Below are 27,685 nucleotides of genomic sequence, written 5' to 3'. Positions count from 1 at the left end.
TTTACCATCAGTACCTGTAAGCGACCACCCAGGGGCTGATTCCACTCTGATTTTCTGTCCAGACCCCTTGAGAAGCCTCTCACTCTAAAGCAGTGCTTCCGATTTGATTTATATCCCCTTCAAGCTTCAAGTGCAGTGCTCTCTCCTGGCCGTTATGAGTTTGATTCACAGCCCGCAGCATAACACAAGTGCTGCTGATCACACTGTCGTTGCTGGTCGCAGAGTTTAAGGAAGGAATATTGGCCAGGGCACCAGGAGAACTCCTAATTCTTCCTTCAAATAGTGCCACATGGGATATTTTAAGTGGGCCTGATTGGGTTTAATGTCTCATCCAAAAGCCAGCACCAACAATGCAGCTCTCCCACAGTAAGATTCTGAAGGGTCAGCCTAGATTATGAGCAGGGCTTGAAACTCACAACTTTCTGAGTCAGCGGGAAGAGTGCTACCCACTGAAAGAAAGAAAGACTTGCATTTATATAGCGCCTTTCACAATCTCAGGACGTCCCAAAGTGCTTTGCAGCCAATCAAGTATTTTCAAAATGTAGTCACTGTTGTAAGGTAGGAAACACGGCAGCCAATTTACGCACAGCAAGATCCCACAAAGAGCAATGTGATAATGACCAGATACTCTATTATTTTAGTGATGTTGATTAAGGGCAAATATTGGCCAGGACACCGGGGAGAACTCCCCTGCTTTTCTTCGAAATAGTGCCATGGGATCTTTTACATCCACCTGAGAGGGCAGACGGGGATCTCGGTTTAATGTTTCATCCGAAAGACGGCACCCCCGACAGTGCAGCACTCCCTCGGTACTGCACTGAAATGTCAGCTTAGATTTTGTGCTCAAGTCTTCAGAATGGGACTTGAACCCACAATCTTCTAACTCAGAGATGAGAGTACTACCACTGAGCCATGGCTGACACTGAGGAGAGTTGACATGCTGAGGAAGTGATGAGAATGGCTTGCGATTATTATAAATGGGGTATTATGTAAATAACTTCTGAACAGCCCCAATTCCTCTAAATTCAACTGCTTGCCTTCAAACCTCTTCAGCCACAAGACAGGACAACAACTCTTCGATATAACTTCAGAGAACAAACTCTTGCATAACAGGAGTCGTGCCGAGCGAATTTTGGAACTGACCAGCCTTGATCAGCATGGTAACTCATGTGTTGAGCTTCACAATAATATGACATTAAATTAACTGCTGAGTTGTTGACAATTACACCATCAAAAAGTCTTGCCCGACCTAAAAATAAATCCTTTCGATGTTTTCTAATGGCAATTTTGAACTAACTCTGCTCTGAAAGCATTCTCTCAGCTACGTTGTGAGTTTCAGAAATTTGATACCAAACTAAATATGTAGCCTGGGCAACGTACAATGAAATATCGAACGCCATATGCTGAATGTCAAAAATACTCAAACCCTTCTGGAGATAAGGTAACAAAAATTCAACTGATCTTATATTAAAAGCTGCAACGAATAGATGTTTTTTCTCAAGGGTTTGGCTATGTCCACAGGGGCAGGGTAAGATTCCTCTGGTCACTGCGTGTTAGCAATAGTGTAAACATAAACACAAACACAATTTTACTCTTTAGCATAAGTATCATCGACAATCAAGTATTAAGACAATAAAGTTGTCTACAACAGGCTAGAAAAAGGTTGTACTTCACAAAAAAAATTAATTCCTTCTCTGATATGACCAATAATTAATATTTTCATGAAAGTTAATGGTCACTTGCAGTTCTTAAGCAAGCCTATAGCTTCACGAGGCCAAATGTCGATCATAATCATCTGGGAGATAACTAGTTTGACTGCAATCTTCTCAATGTTACGTTATTTGTCAAAATAGAGGTTGATTTTGAAGTCTTTTCAATGCAAATACATTTTGTGTAACTAAATGAACAAATCTAAGTTCTAGTGAAGAAATAGAATTCCCTACAGTGCTGACTGTACAATATGGACCACGGTTAAGTGCTTTACAATGTAATAATCTTCATAGGTTGCCATTCGAAAAGAGTTTTAACTGTGGGATTAAAAAGAATTCTTTCAGTTCCAAGGCTCCTTTCACTTTCTGTGCGAGCACGGTAAAGAAGTCAAGAAAAAAATATACACTGGGAGGGGAGAATAATCTGTGTTTTCTCTTCCTTTTGGGAGCTCTTTTGTTCAAGCCAAAACACAAGTTACTAGACCTCCCTTCTACCACAAGCACCATTTAAGAAAAAGCCTAACATGGTGTTGATGATATAAAAAGAATCCCTTCGACCCATTTCTGTTGCTATTTTCTGCAATTTCAGAACTGAAGATCACAATTTAGGTTCAGACAAAGAAGACCTTTCGGCCAATGTAAGGATGAGATCGCACGAGCTGAAGACCCTTCTTCATCTCAACCTATTTTGTGATCTCGCTGATATCCAAACATACGAAATCGACAGGCAGGAAAAGACTAGCTGTTCCATGGAGCCTGCCCCACACTCATCATGGCTACACACAGCACACATCCCGCAGCCATGTAATGTGCTCTTCATGACAGAAATATGAAGAGCACTGGAAGTTTGAGCTTCGGTGGCCTGAATCGCCATTTCTCATCCTCAACTGTCCTTAATGAGCAAGTTAAAAATTAAAGGAGTTAATATATCTTTTTCTTTCAAATAAAAAAACAGGAACAATGAATTCAGAGGCCAAGAATGGGACAACTGCAACGTCCAGTGTTCTTAAGCTTCTCCTGACTACCGCCGAGACATTTCAGAGTCCTGACACATCAGGTGAAAAGGCAGACCTTCTGCCAATCATCATAGCATTAATATGCATATTCCTTCTCTTGGCAACATGCATCAGTTTTGTAGCCTTGTGTGATCCTGCAGGTCTGGATGCTTCCCGCTACCGCCCCTACGAGTGCATGCCGTACCACATCGAGGACTCCAGCGAGCCTCGGTTAAAACTGTGGAAGCGTTTTGGCTCCTTGAGGCGGTCGATAAACAGCTTCAGGCGGATTCGTTCGTTCCCGCAACCTCAGCAAACCTTTACAAGTCACTGCCAGGTGGTCCAGAATGATTCAGACCTCACAGAGTCAACAAAAATGTAAAGATCCAGTGACTGTAAAGTTTGCACATAGACCTGCTTCGTACATAGAAACGCCTGATTACAAGTAATAAAAGATTAAGTACTGCTGCAATCAAATCTCCAGTGACCAACAGAGAAAATATCTCTAGTTGTAATGAACATTCGAAGAGTGTACTTCGGAATACTGAACACTCGCATATTGTACAGTGGCCAACATCATCAAAGGGAAAACAAAGAAGCTCTGATGACTTAATCCTTAGTTATCCTTTAGACCAGAGCACAATAAGGAACTAAAGGACACAATGGCACTGTTTGGAAGTTATCAGTTATCACAGAATTGCATAGAGTGTACAGAACAAGAACAGGCCATTTGGCCCAACAGGTCTATGCTGGTGTTTATGCTCCTTACGAGCCTCCTCCCACCCTACTTCATCTATTCCTTTCTTCCTCATGTACTAATCTAGCTTTCTCTTAAATGTATCTATGCTATTCGCCTCAACTACTCCTTATGGAAGCATGTTCCAATTTCTAACCACTCTCTGAGTAAAGATGTTTCTCCTGAACTCCTCATTGGATTTATTTGTGACTTTCTTATATTTATGACCCCTAGTTCTGGTCTCCCCCACAAGCAGAAACATCATCTCTATGTCTACCCTATCAAACCCTTTCATAGAGAAAAGAGCCCCAGCCTGTTCAGTCTTTCCTGATAGTTACAACCTCTCAGTTCTGGTATCATCCTTGTAAATCTTCTTTGCACCTTCTCCAATGCCTCTATATCCTTTCTATAATATGGAGACCAGAACTCTGCACAGTACACTAAGTGTGGTCTAACCAAGGTTCTATATAAGTTTAACATTACTTCTCTGTTTTTCAATTCAATTCCTCTAGAAATGAACCCCCCTGTGCTTTGTTGGCATTTTTTTAAATGACTTTGTTAACCTGCGTTGCTACTTTTAACGATCAGATGTTGTTCACTGTCTAACTTTAATATTGAATGATAATTTTATAACTGAACTATAATTTCATTACATTTTATTATCAGTTTCTGCCCCCTCATTAACCATGCATAATTTGCATGCATCAGACTGACCGCACATGCCAACATGTCCAACATCAGCTTCATGTCAAGTTCTAAGGGGTTAGATTTGGGATTGCAGCCAAGTGCAACAGCTTTCGAGGGCAGGTGAATTGCAAGATACCAAAATAGACTGGAGTGAGACTCTTGTTGGCACAAGATAAAAGATGGAACATGAAATATTCGTGTCACTTAAACATTACCTTCAAGAGAAAAAATTATAAATGATTGCAAATGCTTGTCAGAAAAAATTTTCAAACTTCCTGCATCCAATAGCAAATAAAGTAGGGACCCAATTTGACACCAAAGGGAGCTAACTGCATTGTTCTTTGTACAATGGGATTCTGTAGAGAGATCATTTTATAAACAATCTGTAGAGAGATCATTTTATAAACAATCTGTAGAGAGATCATTTTATAAATACTCTGTAGAGATCATTTTATAAATAATCTGTGGAAAGATAATTTTATAAACAATCTGCAGAGAGATCATTTTATAAATTACCTGTAAAGAGATCATTTTATAAATAATCTGTAAAGAGATCATTTTATAAATGATCTGTAAAGAGATCATTTTATAAATAATCTGTAAAGAGATCATTTTATAAATAAAGCCATCAGTGCTTCTCTCACTGAAGAGATATCTTGCACATGGGAGTGATAACCAGTTGCAGGATTTCTACTCAATCTACTCAACCTTCTGAAGGAGACAACAGACCAAAATTAAAAATCTGCAAGATTGTCAAACCATCTCTAAGTCTAGGTGGTAATTGGGCAAAGCTCTGGGATATTAATCCAATCTTACAGCCCATACTTGCAAAATCTGATCAGCTGCCCAGACGCACGGAGATCACTGCGCCAAGGAAATCATTGAGGTGTTAATCCGCACAATATCCAATCCTGGGAAACCTGTCGCTAACAATGAAACTGGGTTTTCCTTACAGCTAAACATTAGCCTCGCTGGTGAGGGGAGGGGAAACGTCCCAATTCCAGTTGGTTCTTTGAGATGCACAAGATGGGCTTTAGTCATGTTAGAATTTTACAAACCCTGCAATAATCATTCAACAACAATTTGCATTCAGACAGCACCTTTAATGTGGTAAAACGACTCTCAAGACACTTCATAAGTAGAGTCGTGAGAGAAGTGTGGGAGGAGGTTTTGGGGAGATGGCAGAAGGCACGGTTGAAGAGGTGGGTTTTGCGAAGGATTTTGAAGGTGGGGAGACATGGAAAGGGGGGGGGGCCTTCGGAAGGGAGTTCCAGCTTGTTGGGGTATGATGACTGAAGGGTAAGATCGCCAAGATAAATGTCAATGGGGAAAGTTACTCAGTGACCATCTTTCGAGAAGGTTCAACTTGTGGAAAAAATAAAATGAACACAAATAATCTCAGCCGACAGACGACAAAAGGCACCTTGAGCAATTTTAAATAGCGGTAGAAATTATTTTCTTCTCAACAAAGTCAAACCAGCAAAGAGAATTTGATCATTGATAACAGTTATGCAAAATAGACTCCCATTAAAAGTAGTTCAACCTGTCTCCTTCCAAAAGGGGCTGGATAAATATCTGGGGAATAACTGTGCAGGAGGTTCTAATTATAGAAATTTGAAGATGTTACTGGTTTTGAGCCCTTCCTCAGACCTGATAGGATCAGGATAATCACATAGTTTTTACGTATGATACGAGAAGACGAGCAGAACACCTATGCCATGTTAATGGTGCTACGAGTCAGAGACCTCCAGGACGCCTACATCACAATTTTCTTTCTCAATCATTTGGCGTGGCAAATCCTTGTTTCTCCCCAAAAAAATCAGCATTGAAATCCCAGTAAAGGGGTGAAATGAGAGTAAATTTCAATGTGCTGACACGCCCAGTGAGGAGGTAAACTCAAAGGGAACGAAGGCTGGCGAACGGGCACTGCTGCACCACCTTCAACCTGAGCTGCCTTCTCGTGGGACACTCTGCTGGGAGTGCATAGATCTGGACTCTGTGCGATCGTGTAAAACAGGTGACAGCGAGTCGGCAGTCCCCGTTTTACATCACTCTCCAATTTTTACTGTCATTGAAGTCAACGGGAGAGATGTAAAACGAGCTGCCGATTCGCTATCACACGTTTTACACTATCGCACAAAGTCAAGATCTACCCCAATGTTTCCAATTTAACACGTCTCTGAATAGAACAAACAGCACAATCGTGCAACGAGTACATCTTGGCGTCAGTCCCTGTTGTAATATTTTTCTTTATTTGCATAGACAAGAGACCAACACCGTCTGTGTCAAATTTTATGATTTAGTTTTAAAGGAAAACAACAAAAACACAGCTTGGCTCAAACGGACCAGACTGCTGCAGCTCCCAATACACAGTTGCCTGTCCAGCCCTCAGGTCCCCCTTTCTGAATTCAGGCCTCAGACTGCCTCTAGTACACCCTCAGCATATGGTATCTTTGGTTGAAGGTTGAAATCTGGTGCTTTTCGATCATTCTTCAGACATTTACATGACACACATCTATGACGCCTAACATTCGTATGTTGTCAGATGAACATTTTCCTGTTGACAATCTGAGGGAGAACATTCATCTCACTGTTCCATAAACTCTAATCTCCCTCCCTTGAGCGTCAGTAAGTAAACTGCGCTGTGTGCTGGAACATTAAAAGGAGCGAATGAAACACATGTAGATTAATAACAGAAATGGTTTCCAAAACACTGAGCGACATCGAGGTCATGGTCGTTGTAAAGGAAAAAAAAATCCCAAAGATGCTTCTGAGCCTTTTTGGGTCAGGGTCAGCATGTAGTTTGTACACATGGTAATTTTTTTTTAATGATAGGAAAATAACTCTGTTCATGGTAACAGCGCTGTGGGTCAGAGGTTTATGTGATGCCTGAATCAGAATTTTGTTTTGTAATCACTTGGCTCGTCTTCACTCACTCAAAATCAGCACAGAATCTCAATTTCCAGGAAACAGGTGGAGCAGGAGGGTAATTTCAGTGCTTGCCAAAAGTAGAAAACACTACTTGCCAAAATATATTCTTCCCATCATGTTAAGTTACGAAGACATTGAGGTGTTCACAGAATTGTGTAGAATGTACAGCACAGAAACAGGCCATTCGGCCCAACTGGTCCATGCTGGTGTTTATGCTCCACACGAGCCTCCTCCCACCCCTCTTCATCTCACCCTATCAGCACATCCTTCTATTCCTTTCTCCCTCATGTGCTTCCCCTTAAATGCATCTATGCTATTTGCCCCAACTACTCCAGGTAGCGAGTTCCACATTCTAACCACTCTCTGGGTAAAGAAGTTTCTACTGAATTCCCTATTGGATTTACCAGTAACTATCTTATATTTATGGCCCCTAGTTCTGGTCTCCCCCACAAGTGGAAACATCTTCTCCACATCTACCCTATCAAACCCTTTCATAATCTTAAAGACCTCTATAAGATCACCCCTTAACCTTCTCTTTTCTGGAGTAAAGAGTCCCAGCCTGTTCAATCAGAGCTTAATTACAGTAAACGGCAGCAATGAGCAAAATATACTAAAATAAAGACACAAAATGCTGATAGCACACAGCAGGTGCATCAGCATCTGACAGGACAGTTTAATGTTTCAGGAGCGGGTCTGATGAAGGGTTATCTCTGTCTTTTCTCTTTACAGACGCTGTGTATTTCTAGCATTTGGTGTTTTCATTTCAGATTTCCAGCATTCATAGTTTTTTTTTGCATTTTTTAAACCCAAAAAGTCCTGGTTTTTATATCAGTGAAAACATAGCACCATGCTGAGAGCCTAAGCAAAATATTTCACTGAAAGAATTAATGCAGCACAACAAAACCAGGAGCGCGAGTCAGAAAAAAGTCTCCTGGGAATAAACAATAGATGATTATTTTCCTTTGTTTTTTGATCATATTTTAACATATTTTTAAAAAAATCCAAACAGCAATCACATAAAAGAGGAACTGTTGCGTAGGACACAAAGCAATCGAGAAGGCGGCAAGATTGAAGGCTAGAAAGAGTAATTGCGGTGAAGTAACAGGTTGGTAGGCGCCAGTAATTATTTAGCTTTGTCCAGTTGAACATGAATTTATTCTATCAGACTGGTAACATCAAGGACACATGAATTAACGGCACTCACCGCACAAAGAATGAAGGGAATGAAAGACTTCAACTGTAAATATGTGGACGCAAGATTTAATTAGTTGGAAGAGCTCTCCACCATGTTTTGAAGGATAATTTAATTCATGGGAAACTGTTGTCAGAAAAGGTGGGCAGGAGAGAGATCGATAGATTTCTAGATATTAAAGGCATCAAGGGATATGGGGATGGTGCAGGAAAATGATCAGCCATGATCTTGTTGAGTGGCGGAGCAGCCCCGAGGGGCCGGATGGCCTACTCCTGGCTCCTATTTCTTATGTTCTTATGTTTTATTGTGGTCACGTTGACTCCTCAGTGTTTTAATTACCAATCACCCATAAAGAACGAACTTGCATTTATATAGCATCTTTCACGACCGCAGAACGCCCCAAAGCACTTTACAGCCAATTAAATACTTGTGAAGTGCAGCCACTGTTGTAACGTAGGAAATATGGCAGCCAATTTGCGCACAGCAAGGTCCCACAAACAGCAATGAGATAATGACCAGATGATCTGTTTTGGTTGAGGGATAAATATTGGCCAGGACACCGGGGAGAGCTCCCCTGCTCTTCTTCGAACAGTGCCGTGGGATCTTTTACATCCACCTGAGAGGGCAGACGGGGCCTCGGATTAACGCCTCATCCAAAAGACGGCACCTCTGACAACGCAGCACTCCCTCAGTACTGCACTGAAGTGTCAGCCTAGATTATGTGCTCAAGTCTCTGCTGTGGGGCTTGAACTCACAACCGTCTATCTCAGAGGCAGGAGTGCTAACACTGAGCCACAGCTGACACTTAACAGCAAGAGGCAATGCCATAGCAGCCCGGAGGTGCAGCTAAATGAGCCCAGTGTTCCAACTAGAGGAATAACTGACAGCAGAGGAAAGACCAACACAATTAAATTGAAAGCAATGTGATGAGAAGGATGGGGGACATTTTACCTTTTGGCAATAGTGTAAAGCGGGAAATATTGGATCAGACACAAGTCATAAACCTCACCCCATTTTTGCTTCTATCGTGGAAAGGAAAATGGAGTGCAGTGCAAAACGGGCAGCTGATCCGATATTGCGCCTTTTACACTACTGCCTAAAGTTAAAATTACTCCCAATGACTTCACCGTTTGGGATTAATTCCTCTTCAAAATACCGACTTCTCCCAACACTGTTTTCTCACAAACGAAAACAGAAAATGTTGGAAACAATGAGAAAATAGTAAGCAAAAAAAAAAAAAATGCTGAAAATCTGAAACAAAAATCAGAAAGTGGTGGAAACGCTCAGGTCAGGCAGCATAAGTGGAGAAAAGAAAGAAGTTGATGGGGGTAAAATTGAACTTTGGCGGGGGCATAAAATGGGTGGTAGCAGATCGGTGGCCTGTTGTAAACCCGGGGTGTATAACAGGTGGGCCAAGCCACAACTGCCCATTTTGTACTCCTGCCGAAGTTGAAATTTACCCCCAATGGGTGTTTTGACAAAGGGTCCACGCCCAAAACGTTAACTCCACTGTTCTCTCCACAGACGTTGTCTGACCTGCTGAGCATCTCCAGCTGTTCTGTTTTTTGTTTCAGATTAACAGCATCTGCAATTTTCTGCTTACTATTTGCTCGCTGTTTATCAAAGGTGAGAGCAGAAGCTCGGTGATGCAGCAATACCTGCGCTCTCACATCAATGAGAAGTGGTTTCGGCTGTGCATTTACTCAAAAACTAATCCCAATCTGACACTAGACTGTCCTATAAAAAGGGTCTGCTGCCTCCAAACTGCAACCAGCAAATACCATTCTGCAAATAACTCCAGCAACAGTCTCATTATCTCAGCCTCAGTCAATGCTGCATCACTCAACTGATCCCTAATCAAGCGTCAAACAATGCCAAGTGGTTTTGGAGTATGAAAGATTTCACAAGAAAATATATATTTTTGCATAATTCCCACACGCTTGGTAATAATCGAATTAACATTACATTGTTCCAGCTCTTCACTTGTGAAAAGAACATTTCTGCTGACACTAACTCATCTGTTCTTAGCTCTCTCATGTGTCTCAAAGAGCGTCACATAAATTTAATTGCTTTGAAATGCAGTGACCATTGTTAAGTAGATCAATGTAATTAAATTGAACAGCCATTTTGTACACAACAAAGGCCCACAAAGAACAATGAGATGAATGACCAATTAATATGTTCTGGTGGTGTTTGTTGAGCAAAGAATAATGGGCAGGAGACCAAGAACTCCCTGCTCTTCTTTAACTCGTTCCATCGGATATTTTATACGTCCAGGCAGACAGGGCCCTCAGTTTAACATCTCACCCAAAGGGCAGCGCCTCCAACAATGCAACGCTCCCACAGTACTGCACTGGGATTTCAGCCTTGGTTATGTCCTCCAATCTCACTGTGGGGTTTGAATCAACAATATTCCAACCAAGAAGAGTGCTACCCAACTGAGTTAAGCTGACATCAGCGCGCAGGCATTGGGGGGGGGGGAAAAAAAAAATCAGAAAACCTGCAGGGCCGACATCTTGGAATAACCATCAGGATGCTCCCACCCACCGGTGACCTCCGCTCTTGACCCCTGACAGACTAGGCGGAGTCAGGGAGAGGTCGCCTTATTTAGATATTGCTGTGGGGCACTGATGCCACTGGGATGCATCTGTTCCCAGCGTTGGGGGAGCGGGGTGGGGAAGAGCTAGGATGTGGTGCTCCAAAAACTGAAGTTTACGGAGGGGCTGTGTACTTCTCCCCCGGTTCCAGTATTTCAGCAACATTTTAAAAAATAAATCCGAGAGGCACAACCGTTCTTTCTTCTCTTTTTCTGGCCACCAGTGTGCATTTCATTCTGTTTACTTAAACATTTGAACAGGCAGCTACTGAGTTGTAGCCAGATCTAATGTGGGTGAACAAACAGCTCTGAGAGTTGGGAATAATTAATAGCATTTAACTGATCAACTGGGTTTACTGAAACATCAGTGTGTTCATTTGTTCCACTCTGATTTCCTTAATGTTTGGCATCACCTGGAAAAGGATTTCCACTTCTATGATACAGAAAAACAAAAATCTGAATTGTTACTGCTCCATCCTGGAGGAAGTTTAGGGACCTAAATTCACCCTTAAGCAAACTCTGAGGTGTTAATTTTTTCTCTCATCTTGAAGTTTGCCACCACTATTTTTGCTGGGTTCCAGCAACAACTCCAAAGTTTAGGCAGCTGTCCAACATCACACTGGGAGCGTTTTAGAACCAGCGATGTGGGTGTTTGTGCAGGAAAACTACACTATTTTTTCATCAAGATAACGGGAGAGGGAAGAAACTGATGTGGCCAATCGAATGACCTAGATTGTGTACTTGAACCCACAACCACAGGAAGTGAGTGTTATTTGATCTGAAACGTGACTGCATTCAAGATCTCTAATATATTAGTCCATCTCCAGAGGCTTTGCACAGGGGAGTCGAGATCAGGTGCACTTTTCAGGTCAAACAGGGTTAGAGGGAAAGAGGAGAGAAGACAGACAGGGAGGCGGAGGGAATAGAGATATTGGGGATGGGGTGAGAGGAACTGGGGACAGGTTATGGAGGGGAGGGGAGGAGTGTGGGGAACGGGTCGTGAGGGGAAGAGACTGAGAAGGGGAAGAGAGAGAGAAGAGGAAGAGAGGGAGAAGAGGGGGAGAAGGGGAAGAGGAGGGAATGAGAGTGGTGGGGGAGAAAAGGGAGAGGACGAAGGGAGGAGGAGGGACAGGGAATATGAGGGGTGCAAGAAGAGAGGAGGGAAAGAAAAGGGAGGGGGTAGGAGAAAAGGAAGGGAGAAGTGGCCAAGGAGAAGGGAAGGGTAGAGAGGGAGAAATGGAGACGGGGGGGAGACAGAGAAGGAGGGGGAGAGTAGGAGAGTATGTGTGAGAGAGGGTGAGAAAGAGGGGAGGAAAGGGAAGAAGAAGGGGAGAAAGAGAGATGGAGGGGAAGGGAGGGGGAAGGGGCAGGAGAGGGATTCTGGTGGGTGATTTTGCCTCAACGGTGTGAATGCTGCCTCAGTTGGAGGTTTCTTCATTAAGCTGGGAGGAGTTTAGCCTTAGTGGGGGGGTAAGCGGACAAGTATGTTTTTTGCTGCAGGAGTTAGGGGGCAGAATGAGTATACTTTTGCCTCAGTGTGGAAAGGGGCAGAGTTCAATTTTTGTCTTGGTGGGTGGGTTGCGACTGTTTGCTTTTGGTGGGTTTCAGTCAGCGGGACTGGTGGGTTTGTTTAGTCCGTGAAGATTGCAGGTCATAGAGCAGCTTTCAAGTGTTCTGGGTTGACACACATGGGTGATATTTCGGTTTGCGACTACATTTGGTTGAGCTGTTACATCGAGGCCTCATCTGGCCGTTCAGGTGGATGTTTAAGATCCCATTGCAATATCTGAAGAAGGGCAGGGAGCTCTCCGACTGTCCTGGCCAATATTCCTTCCTCAACCAATGCCATCAGAAACAGATTAACCAGTCATTTGTCTCATTGCGGGTTCTGGGATCTTGCTGTGTGCAAAGTGGTTGCTACGTTGACCTCTACCTCGACAATCACTGCACTTCAAAAATAAGTCACCATATGTGAAGAGCTGTAGGACATCCTGAGAGAGGTGATAAGATGTTATATAAATGCAAGTTCTTTCTTTTAACTGTCTTTGCAACACGAGTGAGGCTCAGATTAAAAACAGAGAATGATTGACAACAACAACTTGCATTTATATAGCGCCTTTGATGCAGTAAAACGACACAAGGTGCTTCACAGGAGCGATTATCAGACAAGAATTGACACCGAGCCAAAGAAGGAGACATTAAGACGGGTGACCAAAGGCTTGGTCAAAGAGGTAGGCTTTAAGGAGAATCTTGAAGGAGGAGCGGCGGTGAGGTTTAGGGAGGGAATTCCAGAGCTTAGGGTCTAGACAGCTGAAGGCACGGCCACCAATAGTGGGGCAAAGGAAGGCAGGGATGGACAAAAGGCCAAAGTTGGAGGAACGCAGCGTTCTCAGAGGGTTGTAGGGCTGGAGGAGGTTACAGAGGTAGATCGTTAATAAAGTGCCAACAAGTTTTAGCCTTATGATTCATGTTTCTTTCTCAAATTGTCCAGTCAGCAGCATCCAATACAACTCACCTGTACCACACTGCCAGACACTGTGATGTTTTCCAGGACACTAGCCTCAAAAGTGTTCTGCAGGAAGATGGGTCGGTTATCATTCACGTCCAGCACTGTGATGTATACCATCGCAGTCCCAGTCCTTCTGCTACCCGCTGGACCATTATCTGCACAAAGAATACGGCAAATCATTTACTCAGAAATTTGTTCACACAATTCCACCAATTAATCACTTTTTTCTCTTCTCCAGCTCTAACTATTGTGAAATCGCAAACCTGCCCTTTATAAACACATCTACAATTCCACTGGCGCACAGAGAGAATCTCTCCAGAATCTTGACCATCAAAATTGTTGCAATGGGACCGCTTCAGACGAGAAAGTACAACACACAGTTTAGAGGAAACCTTATCATTATTCTCCCGCCAGTCTCATAGCGGAGGCCTGTTGTGCAAATAGTGTTACAACTTGGGTTTCATTTGTTACACTATTGTTTCATCCATCCTCACACCATCTCCAGGTTCGCAGTACGGATGCTTCTCTCTAGAAATAACCTTTCATGTGAAATGAAACCCAAGAGACTTAGATACCTTTTTGCTTTCTCCCCCATGAAGCTTTTTGCTTGTGAAAGGATTATTTAATCAATAAAGCGTTCGGCCGTATGTGATTAATCTAAAGCTTGACGTTAACTTAAATCCCGCATGTCGATAAGCTTACTCAGAAGTAAAATGCTCTGCTCAAGATTCTGAACCATTGTCTCAGGGTGGTAGAGGGCTCCAGTTTGCTATAATGTGTTTTCCACAATACCAACGGGGCAGCTAAAAAAGATGAGCAGTCCGACTGGGCGCTGAACAGGACTTGGATGCGGTAAGTGGATTGACTTCATAGTCCCTTCTTGTACCAGCATCTTCTGTTAGAACTCAGCTCTGGGGCAGTGGGCTTTATTGGATGAAAAGCCTCCAGAACCCTATAGCCAGCAAGCTGGAATAGTGCCAGAAAGTTCTTGGAAGCTTGGAGGGGTTAGAATCCAGGTGTTTTCTGTGACGTGGAGTGTTCACAGATGGAAAACAAAATGAGTATGGACAGGGAGAGGGAAGGAATGGTGAGATGAGATGTGCTCCAGGACACAGTGACGAGAACTTGGTGAAATTTATGGCACGTGAGGGGGCCCACGGAGAGCCAGGTGCACTGGCAAAGAACAAGAAAGGAGAGTAAAGGAAGTACAGTGGAAGAAAGGATAGAAGCAGCAGTACCAGCAGACTAACAATGACTGAGTGAATGGACTCATGACAGGAAACTGAAATAGCCACTCGCATTGGAAAATAGAGATTATCAGGTGCAGAGAAGTGAAGAGGAAACTAAAGGAAAAAAATAACAAAGAAAACACAGTCAGAATAATCCAAAGAAAAGGAAGATCAAAAACAGTAACGTTAGGGTTTCCAAAAGGAAGGAGGAGCAGTCAGGGAAGTCAAGAAAACTGAAGAATAAAAAGAAATTCAAAGCAAATTTGAAGAAAAGAAACAGGCCGAGGTGGGAGGGGGAAATTGCTCCATCCGTGAATACATTGTAAAGATTTCCCCTTGTCCCTATTTCTTCGGAAGTCAGAAACATGTTAAAAAAAAGCGTTTGCGATTTCATTGGAAATACGAACCGGAGGGAATGTCCATGAACACGTTTACAGTGCGGATCCATAGAGAAACAGGCCATTCGGCTCAACAAATCCACACCGGTGTTCAGTCACCTAGTCTAACCTCACTCGTCTAACCCACTCTTCCTGCTCACTCCCCATACCCTTTAACATTCCTCTTTTTCAAGCAACCATTTGATTCCAGACAAGCTCTTACCACAGAATAAACAAGTGAAATAACTGAAGCTAAATAATTAACGATTATTCGCAAGGGAAGAGAAATTTACCTGAATTAAATGCACAAAAATACAGATAGCAGTGGAAGAAATGGGTTTTGAGGAAGTTACATTGATATTACATAAGAAATAGGAGCAGGAGTAGGCCATTCGGCCCCTCGCTCCTGCTCCGCCATTCAATCAGATCACGGCTGATCTTCTCCCTGAAAAAAAACCCTCCACTTTCCCACCTTATCCTCGTATCCCTTGATTCCCCTATATTCTGGTATGTGGACTAAAGAGGTCTGAACAAAGAGCTTTTAAAAAAAAAAGGCTTTAAGAAAGAAATAAAACCACAATACTTGCAAACTTTGCCAAAAGTTAGAAATCCAAGTGAGATGGATCATTTGAATTAATTGATGACAATCCCATTTCATCATATAAAGGGGTGATAGGCTGTGACATAAACTGATGTCTTGCTGAGTGATTTCATTCTTCCCAATTTCCATTATGTCAGAATTTTATTTTTCCCATTATTTGTGACTTCTTCTAGTTATTAAAAAAAAAATTGAGAAAGCAGATTGTTCACAGTATTAAAGGAGATCTTTTTAAGAGGAGCCAAAAAGTAGCAAGGACAGAAAAAGGAGATTCATTCTAATTTGAGAAAGGGAAGAATCCCAAGCCCGGTAGAAACACAAGACCGAACAAAGGTATTAAAATATAGGAAGAAAGAAAATAAATCGCCTTTAGAATGTGGAATTATTGACCATAAACCACTGATGAGGCAAAATTCTTTTAAAAAAAGAATTGGATAATTGCTTGAGAAAGGAATATTGAAGAGTATGGGGAGTGAGCAGGAGACAATGATTGGACTTGGTGGCTCATGTGGAGTGAAACATTGGCACAAATTTGATGGGCTGAATCACCCGTTTCTGTGCTGGAATGTTCCGTGGTTACATCTTCAAGCTGTTCCAAAGTGCTTCACAGCCAGTGAAATATTTTCGAAGTGCAGGCGCTGTTATGTAGGTCAATGAAGTAAGCAGTTGTTGGAGAAAATGAATGCCATCAGAAATTGCTGCACGCTGATTCAAAAAAAAAACCTTACTGCAAGTAACAGAAATGGATGAAGGTGTAAACTTTTATTACTTCAAGGTGATTTGTTACAGGTTATTACTGGAAATAGTTCTTCAAATAATTATCTGAATGAACATTTGTGTTTTTATAAATCACAACGACAAGTACAGGATGTGAGGGTTCTTTGATCTCACTCTTCCAAATAATCCCTCCATCATAGCATCTAGCTGCCTCTTACGTGATTCCAGAGCTTTTCCCTTTACTCCTGTCCCCAGAGACCTTTCCCAGTATTGACCACTCTGTGTGAAGAGGAACCTCCTGCCATCAATCCTGAACTCGCCTGTCACCAGTTTGTACCTATGCCCCTAGACCTGCCCTCATGGTTCAACTTGCAACCGTGCTCCTTTTCCAGAACCAGGGGACACAGATTTAAGGTGATTGGCAAAAGAACCAAAGGCGACGTGAGGAAAAACTTTTTTACGCAGCGAGTAGTTATGATCTGGAATGCGCTGCCCGAAAGGCTGGTGGAAGCAGATTCAATTGTGGCTTTCAAAAAGCAATCGGAAGGGAAAAGGAACTCGAAGGGAAAAAATCTGCAGGGCTACGGGGAAAGAGCGGGGTTAATGGAACTAACTGGATAGCTCTTACAAACAGCCGGCACGGGCTCGATGGGCCGAATGGCCTCCCTCTGTAACGATTCTATGATTCCATTCCGCTTAGCATCTTGTGTATCTCTGGAGGGTTCCCTCTCATTCACCTCCTATTGAAACTGAAGGGCCTGAATTTTGCTATTCTATAATCACGACTCTGTCCTCTGATACCAGGTACCAGGCTCATGGTTCGTCTCGTCACAGCCTGCATGATTTGGATGTTTCAAGGTGCTTCAGTGACCAGAAATAAATGTAGTACTCAAGGGCTAGTCTGACCAGAGCACTGTATCACTAGCCAGAAGTCCTGCCTAGGATTTGTCTGATTATTGCCAAGACTATTATTGTGTTGCAAAGAAGCTTACGTAAACCTCCACTTTCCCACCTTATCCTCGTATCCCTTGATTCCCCTATATTCTGGTATATGGACTAAAGAGGCCTGAACAAAGAGCTTTTAAAAAAACCGCTTTAAGAAAGAAATAAAACCACAATACTTTACGTAAAATCCAATTTAAAGTTATGGGAGGTGCAACCATTTTTAACATTTCCTTTCAAAAAAGATTTTGTGCCCAGATAGGACAATGTGACAACAATGATTATTAATAAAAAAAAAGTCCAAAATAATAATAGGGATAAGAAATCTGACATCATTTGAAAAGATTAAACCACTCAGCATAAAGACAATTTATGTCACATCCTGTCAACTCTTTGTATGATGATATGAAGTTATCAATTCAAATAAACTTTCTTGCTTGGATTTCTAACTTTTGGCAATGTTTGCACATTTTGTGATTTCATTTCTGACTTAAAGCCTTTCTTTTAAATCTCCTTTACTTTCTCCCTTCCTTCAGACCTCGATGGTCCACACCTCAGTCCCTGTCCAAATAAGTCAAAAACCAACCCACTAACAACCTTTAATAGAGGTGTCAGCCGTGGCTCAGTGGGTAGCACACTCACCTCTAAATCAGAAGGTTGTGGGTTCAACTCCCTCTCCAGGAACTTCAGCACAAAAAATTTAGGCTGACACTCCAGTGCAGTACTGAGAGAGTTCTGCACTGCCAGAGGTGGTGTCTTTTAGATGAAACCTTAAACCCAGGCCCCGTCTGCCCTCTCAGGTGGACGTAAAAGATCCCGTGGCACTTTTCGAAAAAAAACCAGGGGAGTTCTCCCTGGTGCCATGACCAATGTTTATCCCTCAGCCAACATCACTAAAACAGATTAACTTATCATTACCACATTGCTGTTTGTGGGACCTTGCTGTGCACAAATTGGCTGCACATCCATTGGGGAGCTCCCCAGGTCTTTTTTTGAACAGTGCCATGGCATCTTTTCCATCCACCAGAGAGGGCAGACAGGGCCTTGGTTTAACATCTCTTCCCAAAGAACGGCACCTCTGACAGAGCAGCACTCTCAGTACTGCACTGGGAGCATCAGCCTAGATTTTGTGCTCAAGTCTCTGGAGTGGGACTTGAACCCACAAACCTTCTGACTCAGAGGTGAGAGTGCTGCCCACTGAGCCACGGCTGACATAAGGCCGAACTACTGGTCATTAAAGAGACCGCCATCAAAAAGGTAAGTTTCTTAAAAGATTCTTACCTGAATGTGGAGATCCACAGCAGTCCCGAAGACTGTTGTCAATTCCCTCCTAATCGCCTCCCTCCCTGATCGCCTCCCCACGTTCCGATCACCTCCCCCCTTCCCAGAGCTTACCCGAGGGGCGTTGCCAGCGTCGCAGCAGCCCTAAATTGACATCCTCTTCGCCAGTGAGCTACCTGGGGATGTGCAGCAGGTGTCCGCAGCTCACCTGTCTCATTTAAATGAGGCCCGAGGCCCAATTTTGCTCGGGCCACGGGCAATTTTGTTCCGGCACAGGGATTGTTCCCCGCACCCAGTTCGCGCCTGCAGGTCATGCAATTTCTACCCCAATATCTCGTATGAAATATGGGACCTCTGGCAATGCTGCATTCCCTCAGGTTGCAACCAAGTGTCATCCCAGATTATATGGTCAATTTCAAATTATGGATATTTTGAAAGGGTTCCATCGATTTGGGAACTGCTCAGAAAACCTTTTTCCCTTTTTCCCTTTTTGTTTGAAACACACGTGTGAATTGCACCAACACACATTACTGACGGGCACCATGCAAAGAAAATAAGACACCATTACTGCTTTCCCAAAACCAAACTTATTTGCCAAATATTTTTTTCATGAGAACAGTACACCTTCAACAATATTGTTTAATTACTAAAGAGATTCCTTACTTTGGACTTTTAAATGACAGCATTGCATTCTACATTTTTGTACTTCATATCTGTTGACAGGCTACTCACCTATAGCTTCCAAAATGAGTGTGTAAGAAACCTGGGTCTCCCTGTCCAGGTTCACCACAGTCCTGACAATCCCATCCCGAAAGCCAACGCTGAATTTTCCGTTGTTATTTCCACCTGAAAGATCGAATTGCGTTACTATTTTTAAAACTGAAGTGTCAGCTTCAGGCTAAGCAAAGTTTTGAAAGATTCAACAAGGCAGGTCTGATTTCCTGCACAGTTGCAGAAATCAGACCGACAGTTAGTGCCACTCGATTCACATGTACTTTAATGTGCTTTTCCTGTATACTTGTGGGCAATCTCACGTTTATATCAGTAGAATGTCTAGCCTGATGGAGGATATCCTGGGGATACTCTCCTGAGGTACGTGCTCCTCCCACTGCACCGCTTGCAGTTCAAGGTGATTCCGATGCTGTCCTTAAACACAGAAACATGGCCAGCATTTGTGCCTAAAGACCCTTTGTCAGCAGTAACGCATATACTTGCATCCTCAAATGCACCCTTCCCGATATCAGTCTGCATGTTTGCACACCACAAACAGATTCCATTTGCAGAGGAAACTCCTTCAGATTATTTAAATCATTATATTGGTTCGAATGGAAAGACGCATCAGCTGGATTTTCAATGCACCCCTCTCTAATAAAATGCAACATTCATAAACCATTTGTGAAGGGACCACCCACTGCAGTTCTGTACACCACTGCCACACTGCTAACCTTTAAGGAGCAGGGAACTCTGAAGGAGTTACATTTTTTTGTTTTAATCTCTGCTCACTGGTATCCGAAAACCAAATCGAATGTTAGTGAAGAGCCAAGAGTCCGTTCTTCGCTAATGCTGAAAAGTTTAAGAATTAAGTTTGAAAGGTTTTCTGATGGTTTGCACCAGCTCTACTGCGGTTGGTGCAGAGCTGATGCTTGATCAGAACAGTGACGTCACTCCCTTGTTATACTGCAGTTTTCAGGCTACACGTCAATGTGCAAAAAAAAAATGGCAATTGTGTTTAAGACTTCAATGCTTAACAAAGCCACAATCAAAAATCATTGATCATACCTCTTGCTATTGGCAAATTGGCTGCCACATTTGCTGACAGAACAACTTGGGTACATCAATTTGGGAAGGACATAAGAAAAGGAAGACTTTTTTTGCATTTATGTAGCACCTTTCACAACCTCAGGATGTCCCAAAGCGCTTTACAGCCACTGAAGTACTTTTTTTGAAGTTTAATCACTATTGTAACGCAGGAAACACGGCAGCCAATTTGTGCACAGCAAGGTCCCACAAACAGCAACGTGATAATGACCAGATAATCCGTTTTAGTGATGTTGGTTGAGGGATAAATATTGGCCAGAGATTTGAGCACAAAATCTAGGCTGGCACTCCAGTGCAGTACTGAGGGAGTGCTGAGGAGGTATTAGAGAGGGGTGCATTGAAAATCCAGCTGATGCGTCTTTCCATTCAAACCAATATAATGATTTAAATAATCTGAAGGAGTTTCCTCTGCTAATGGAATCTGTTTGTGGTGTGCAAACATGCAGACTGATATCGGGAAGGGTGCATTTGAGTATGCAAGTATATGCGTTACTGCTGACAAAGGGTCTTTAGGCACAAATGCTGGCCATGTTTCTGTGTTCTCTCAGGTGGACATAAAAGATCCCATGACCACTATTTTGAAGACGAGTAGGGGAGTTCTCCCCCGTGGCCTGGGCCAATATTTATCCCTCAACCAACATCACTAAAACAAAAATTATCTGGTCATTATCACATTGCAGTTTGTGGGATCTTGCTGTGTGCGAATTTGCTGCTGCATTTCCTACATTACAACAGTGACTACACTTTAAAAATTACTTCATTGGTTGTAAAGCTCTTTGGGATGTCCTGAGATCGTGAAAGGCACGATAAAAATGCAAGTTCATTCTTTCTTTCATTGGTGTAAAGGCAGGAAACTAACTTGAAACATTTAAATGAGGCCCAGGAGTTTAAATGGCCTGGGCTTTATGCCGGCGCTGTCACAGGTGCTTCCCGTCTGCCCCGACCCCTGCACACCGCACTCACCCCCAAGTTAAAATCGGGGTTTAAGTTTCAATATAACATTTGCCAAGCTGAGTTGCAGTAAAGCAATTTGGAGAATTGGCTGCACTGGGAACCAACATATTGACTGAAGGACAAGATCACAGACCCTTTAATCAACCCAACATCTTCCAACTCCCTGGCACGTTGCCTCACATTACTATTTAATCATTGATTCTGTTCATCATTTGAGTAGAATTTCAATCGGAGCTATTGCTGTGCAATGTGCCCATGTAAAATCCCTCTATGCTCTATTCAGCTGCACTAAAATAGTGCAGAGAGGAATTTGATACGATTACGTTCAGCATTTGCATAAGCAGAGTGACAGTCATAATTTCCACCCTATTATTGTTGCATCTCAAATGCTGCTTTCAAAGGTCACTGTCTGACATCAAACAATGCTGATTAATACATGACAAGGTATCGGTCAGAGTGGCCCCTCACTCACACCGTGCCTCCTCAAAGGTTTGAATTTACAAGTATCTTCAAACTGCGAATGAATATGAAGCATGAAGAATGTCTCCTTTTCTCCACAAATGGTCAAAATCTTAGAATCATAGAATCATACAGCACAGAAGGAGGCCATTCGGCCCATCATGCCTGTGCCGGCTCTTTGAAAGAGCTATCCAGTTAGCCTTTCCCCATAGCGCTGCAATTTTATCCCCTTCAAGTATTTATCCAATTCCGTTTCTGAAAGTTACGACTGAATCTACTTCCACCGCCCTTTCAGGCAGTGAATTAATGATCATAAAACAACTCGCTGCGAGTCTTGGTCTAAATTGTTTTCTCGTGCAAGAAAATACCCTCCTGACATCATCAGTATCGACAGAATCTCGCATAAAAAATATGAACGTTGATTTCCCTTCGTCGTCAATCCCAATTTCGAGCTTCAAATTACCTTGTAAACACATTTAGAATTTAAAAAGGATTACGGTAGTGCTTACAGCTTTAACAAGAGGAGATAGGATCTGTGAAAAGCCTTCCTTCACATTATTAAATTCCTCAGGTCAGTTAGCTGAGCCTCATCATTTAAGCATCCATTAAACATTATCTAAATGGAATGGTGTTCACAGAGAGCCTTCAGATTGTAGGAACAGACAGACCTCATGCATTTGGATTTCGAACTCCCTCAAATCGGCAAGTTAAATATCTGTCTGTGTTCAAGATTGCTGGGTTTTATTTAGGAGTGAAGAAATTAAATCCTTGGCATTGAAAAACATGACGACTTATATATTCTGACGAGATACAAGATGTCAGGGTATGAAGGTGACTGTAGCAGCCAGTAAATTAAATTGTGGTTTTATTTTAATGTGGGGTGACCTAATAGAGATTTGTAAATTTTGAAGGGGTTTGTTAGGGTAGACGTAGAGAAGATGTTTCCACTTGTGGGAGAGTCCATAACTCGGGGTCATAAATATAGGTCACTAATAAATCCAATAGGGAATTCAGGAGAAACTTATTTACCCAGAGAGTGGTTAGAATGTGGAACTCGCTACCACAAGGAGTAGTTGAGGTGAATAACATAGATACATTTAAAGGGAAGCTAGATAAACACACGAGGGAGAAAGGAATAGAAGGATATGCTGATAGGGTTAGATGAAGAGGGGTGGTCGTGTGGAGCGTAAACACCGGCATAGACCTGTTGGGCCGAATGGCCTGTTTCTGTGCTGTAAATTCTACCTAATTCCTGCCCTATCTGTACACAAGTATGAGCAGATTGTCCAATGGCAGCAAGACAGTGAGAGTTTATTCCTACTGCTCGGTGATTGGAATGGAACATAAACTCTGGGTTAATACAAGAAGCACAAAGGGGAGGATAGATTTTTTTCACATGAAGGATTATTAAAATATGGACTGCGCTACCATAAGTGATTATTGAAGCCAAGTCAATCACAACATTTAAGAGGGAATTAGGCACTTTTAAGAAGAAATATTGACGGGTACAAGAGCAGGGAAATGGGATTACAGTGGACAGCTTCAAGGTGAGGCCAGCACCTATACAGACATGATGGGCTGAATGTTCTCTTCGATTCTATAATGTGGGCCCCTCTCACTGTTCGGCAGGCTACCTCTGGGCTACTGCACACGGCGTCTGTGTTATTGAACACTTGTGGTATTTTTTCATACACGTGCAACAGGGATCAGATGTGAAATTAACTTTTTTTTTGGATGAAGTTAAACTTCAAGAAACTTGCAACATATTTTTACAAAAAACCTATCCTGTTAATACGTTAGTAAAACTGAAGCTTAAAAATGAAATTAACCACTTAAAAATTTCAGAAATTCGATTTCTGCTATATTTCTATTCACTCCCGTCCTATAGAAACCAACAGATCGGCCGATAAATCCATTTTCTATTGGATGGTTAACAAGGTGACTTTTTGCACAGGTTCAGTTCAGATCAATTTCACCCCTCGGTTGACGGCTGATTATAATAGTGTTATTAAAACAAAATTACCAAGTGTAAAAGAATGTCCGTTTACGTAGCTAGTTCGTAGCTAGGGTGAGGTTACTAAGGTTAGTAACACTCAGCCAAGATACATTATCCTGCGTGAGGCATCTGCTTGAAGAAAGAGGTTGCATTTATACAGCACCACATTACACCCAAGAACATCCCAAAGCTCTTTGCAAACACGGGATTATTTTTGAAAGGCAGTCACTCTTGTTATGTTGGCAAACGCAGCAGCCAATTTGTGCACAGCAAAGTCCCACAAACAGCCAATGTACGCATGACTTGATAATCGGGTTCTGGTAGTTTTGGTTGAGGGAGGAATGCTGGCCAAGACACCAGAAGAACCTCCCGCCCTTTTTTCAAATACATGGAATTTACAGTACAGAAACAGGCCATTCGGCCCAACAGGTCTATGCTGGCATTTATGTTCCTCACGAGCCTCCTCCCACCCCTCTTCATCTAATCTTATCAGCACCATGTGATCTTTTACATCCACTTTGCCAGGCAGATGAGGTCTTACCACAAAGACGGCATCACTGACAATGCAGCACTCCCTCGGTACTGCACTGAAGTGTTAGCCTAGATTCTGTGCTCTTGTCGATAGTTCGGGTTGAATCCATAATCTTCCGACTCAGAGGCAAACGTGATAACAACTGAGTAAAGCTGAGGCCCAAATTAATTTGTTTCTCACACAAATGAGCAGATTTCCATACTGTTGTTGTCTTGTTGTGTGGAATATTTTTCTGAGGCGAGTGTCGAGTTGTTACAGTCTGCACAAGCTCAGCTCCGCTCGCCAGCATTTTGATTCAGACTCTAACTTCAAACAGTGCGAGTGAGCGAAGTGCAGCAGTGCCGACTGTAGGAGCAGCTGGCGCACAACCATCTCTGCCAGGCGAAGCAGAGAGAAGTCGGACATCAGAACTTTAAAGAATAAGCTGCTGGTTAAAAACGAAGTGCCGGCGAGGACAGGAGCCGAGGGGGAGGTGGGGGGGGGGGAGGGGATCTGCGGAGTGGGACGAAAAGTGTTGCCCTGCGGCAGAACACTTGCTCTACTCATCACTGCGCTCTGAGCAAGGCGCCCACCTGTGATGAAGTAGCTCAGCTCTGCGTTAAGACCAGCATCGGCATCAGTACAGTTGAGGCGGACGACCTGGTGATCCCTGGGCACGTCCTCCGACAAGGAGACATTGTAAACGGCTGGGCGAAACGTCGGGGTCTCATCATTTACGTCCATCACTGAAACAAAAACAAGAAAAAAAGGCTGACGTTCTGAACTACACAGGAGACAGGAAGATGGGCTCCAGACAGAGCTGGAATAAATTCTTCCTCATCGAATAGCCGGGTGACAATGACTTTCTAGTTGTTGTGGGCAGAAAACCAAAATAAAAAGTTAGCAACCTGCAAGTGCACGTGTGCTGATTCAAATATCTTTCTCGGCTTTCCTGCTTTTTGTCTCTCCCAGGAGAGTACATGGCTGTGGGAGGTGGGCAGGGGGAGGGGAGTGGGGGAAGGAAGGAGTGTTTAGTAAAGATGCTCCGGCCATCATGGCGTGGGGCAGGCTTGATAGACCAGCTGGTCCTTTCCTGCCCGTCAGCTTCGTATGCTTGTAAGAACATAAGAAAGCTTATAACAAGAAAAGGCCTTTCCGCTCGTTAATCTTGCTCCTTCCACATCATCCATGATTACCTCAATCATGGATTCCTCTCACTAACCCCTCAAGATCTCTACACTCTCTTTCTAACCCCCAAATCAATCAAAACAGATTTATTAATATCTCGGTGAACCTCAATTCTCTTTGTCGACAATTCTTTTCAACTGACCCCGAATTAATTCCTTTGGTTGGGGGGAAAATCAGAGAGGCCAGAGTTGGCTGCTTTTGTGCATCGCTTGATGGCTTCTTCAAGCAGGCGAGACCAGAACTAGGGGCCATAAATATACGATAGTCACACTAATAAAACCAATAGGGAATTCAGGAGAAACTTCTTTACCCAGAGAGTGCTGAGAATGTGGAACTTGGTACCACAAGGAGTAGTTGAGGCGAATAGCACAGATGCGTTTAAGGGCAAGCTAAATAAACACATGAGGGAGAAAGGAATAGAAGGAAATGCTGATGGTTTTCGATGAAGAGGGGTGGGAGGAGGCTCGTGTGGAGCATAAACACCGGCATTGACCAGTTGGGCCGAATGGCCTTTTTTTCTGCTGTACATTTTATGTAATTCTATGTAGACTTGGCAGGTGAGAGAGGCCTAGGAGGAGGTTGTCTTCTGCCTTCTCAGCATGGGGGAATTGTACGCGTGCCAGGGAGACCTTCACGGGAGCTAGAAAATAAATTTAAAGAAGTGATGGAAAACAAAACAAAAATATCTCACGAGAAAAATACCAGCACTGACAGTTAATAATTATCTAAAAATATTAACAAAACAAATGCTGGAATTCAAATAAAAACAGGAAACTGATGGAAATAGAGTAGGCTTGAAAAAAAGAAAAGTGGTTTCACGTTTTGGGTGCAGGTCCTTTGCTGTAAATTTGCAGCTAATACCTCAGGTGAGGGATCCATGGTCGATACTGTAACCCATCGCTTCACTTTACAGATGCTGCTGGATTTGCTGTGCGTTTCTGGCAGTTTTGTTTTTAACAATGTGTAGGGACTTGTGTGTTACATAAAACAGCCAAGCTTAAGGAAAAAAAAAATCAACGCTCCTTTGATTGCTCCAAGCTATTCTAACCAAAAGACCATTTAATGTCAGCACTGGAGGGCACGCACAGGCCAACCTTCAGCTGAGCCCTTTGTTTAAGCAACGCGTGAATAAACTCGTCTCATTCTTAAAGGTGCACAATCGCCCTTGAATATCAAAAAGCTGTTCACATACATATGTAAGACAATAAAGTCCTCGCATCACTAAAAGCTGTACATGACCCACATTACTCTTCAAGGGCGAGCGTTGCTTACCCCTTACAGTTAGGGTGCTGGTGGAGCTCCTTGGTACCATCCCGGAATCGCTGGCTATCAACCTCAGGTGATACTCCGATATCCTCTCTCGGTCCAGCACCGAGGTGGAAGTGATCAAGCCTGAGCTGGAGTTCAGCACAAAGTCCAATCTGGGCATGCCGACTTGCATGGAGTAAGTAACCAAACCATTGAAACTTTCATCTGGATCCAACACGGATACCTAGCATCGGAGAAGAGGGAAGCAGAATTGTGTCTGGAAGACATCTGAGTAGAAACAACTGGGAAAAAGGGTGAAGATAAATTGGAGGCGTAGGGAGGGCAGGTTACCCTCACAGAACATAGGAGCAGGAGCACACCATTCAGCCCCTCAAGCCATTCAATTAGATGATGGCTGATCTGTATCTTAACCCCATCAACCCATCTTGGCTCCATAACCCTTAATACCCTTGCCCAACAAAAAATCTATCAATCTCAGTTTTTAAATTTTCAATTGACCCCCAGCCTCAACAGCTTTTTGGGGGAGAGAGTTCCAGATTTCCAGGCAGAGTTGACAGAAGCTGATTTCAGCAATGATCAAAGGAAGAGCATCAAACTGCTGCTACAGGACACATCATACATCCTAACAGTTAGATCCATGATTCAGGCCATGCCCTGTCAGAGTCTACACTTCCCCCTCCACTGCCAGAAAACTGTTCCAACAAGGAAGGCAGGAACGTAGAGAGCCGGAGTTTCCTGACCCACACACCGAATGAGCTCTGCAGGAAATGTCCGATCAAGGAATCAGCCCTTGTACACGGTGTTAGTGGAAGGACGCTAAACATGTTTGTATGACATTCCCATTACAACAGAGGAGTCGACTCTTTTTAAACATCTCCATTGAAACGGCGGCCAAAGCAATGTGATATGAACAAACTTAAGCTCACAGGAGTTTTGAGGCTACTCCCCCCCAGCTGCCTTCATTGATTTAAACTTTTCCACATATTTAGAT

At 43.0% G+C, this 27,685-nt stretch overlaps 2 protein-coding genes across 4 annotated transcripts in view; one reads left to right on the top strand and one right to left on the bottom strand.

The window, feature by feature from the left end:
• The window catches only part of LOC137304020 (uncharacterized protein C10orf105-like), a 29,594-nt gene extending 25,967 nt beyond the window's left edge, over positions 1–3,627 (top strand). The window contains exons 2-3 of one of the 2 annotated variants that reach the window (XM_067972420.1): positions 2,665–2,766; positions 2,866–3,627. In XM_067972420.1, the coding sequence (XP_067828521.1) occupies positions 2,665–2,766; positions 2,866–3,086 (323 nt within the window). In that variant the 3' untranslated portion in view covers positions 3,087–3,627. Of the gene's footprint in view, positions 1–2,664 lie in introns of both variants that reach the window. The other variant, XM_067972419.1, reaches the window with a different exon arrangement.
• Positions 1–27,685, bottom strand: part of LOC137304018 (cadherin-23-like) — a 223,347-nt gene that overhangs the window by 195,424 nt on the left and 238 nt on the right. For both annotated transcript variants that reach the window (XM_067972416.1, XM_067972417.1), the window contains exons 2-5: positions 26,698–26,917; positions 24,831–24,983; positions 19,232–19,345; positions 13,362–13,510 (exon numbers count right to left, since the gene is read on the bottom strand). In XM_067972416.1, coding sequence (XP_067828517.1) covers positions 13,362–13,510; positions 19,232–19,345; positions 24,831–24,983; positions 26,698–26,866 — 585 coding nt within the window. In that variant the 5' untranslated portion in view covers positions 26,867–26,917. The remainder of the gene's footprint in view (positions 1–13,361; positions 13,511–19,231; positions 19,346–24,830; positions 24,984–26,697; positions 26,918–27,685) is intronic.

This window comes from Heptranchias perlo, chromosome 36 (assembly GCF_035084215.1).
Source record: "Heptranchias perlo isolate sHepPer1 chromosome 36, sHepPer1.hap1, whole genome shotgun sequence".
Lineage (NCBI taxonomy): Eukaryota > Metazoa > Chordata > Chondrichthyes > Hexanchiformes > Hexanchidae > Heptranchias > Heptranchias perlo.
This window is presented reverse-complemented; position numbering and strand designations above follow the sequence as displayed.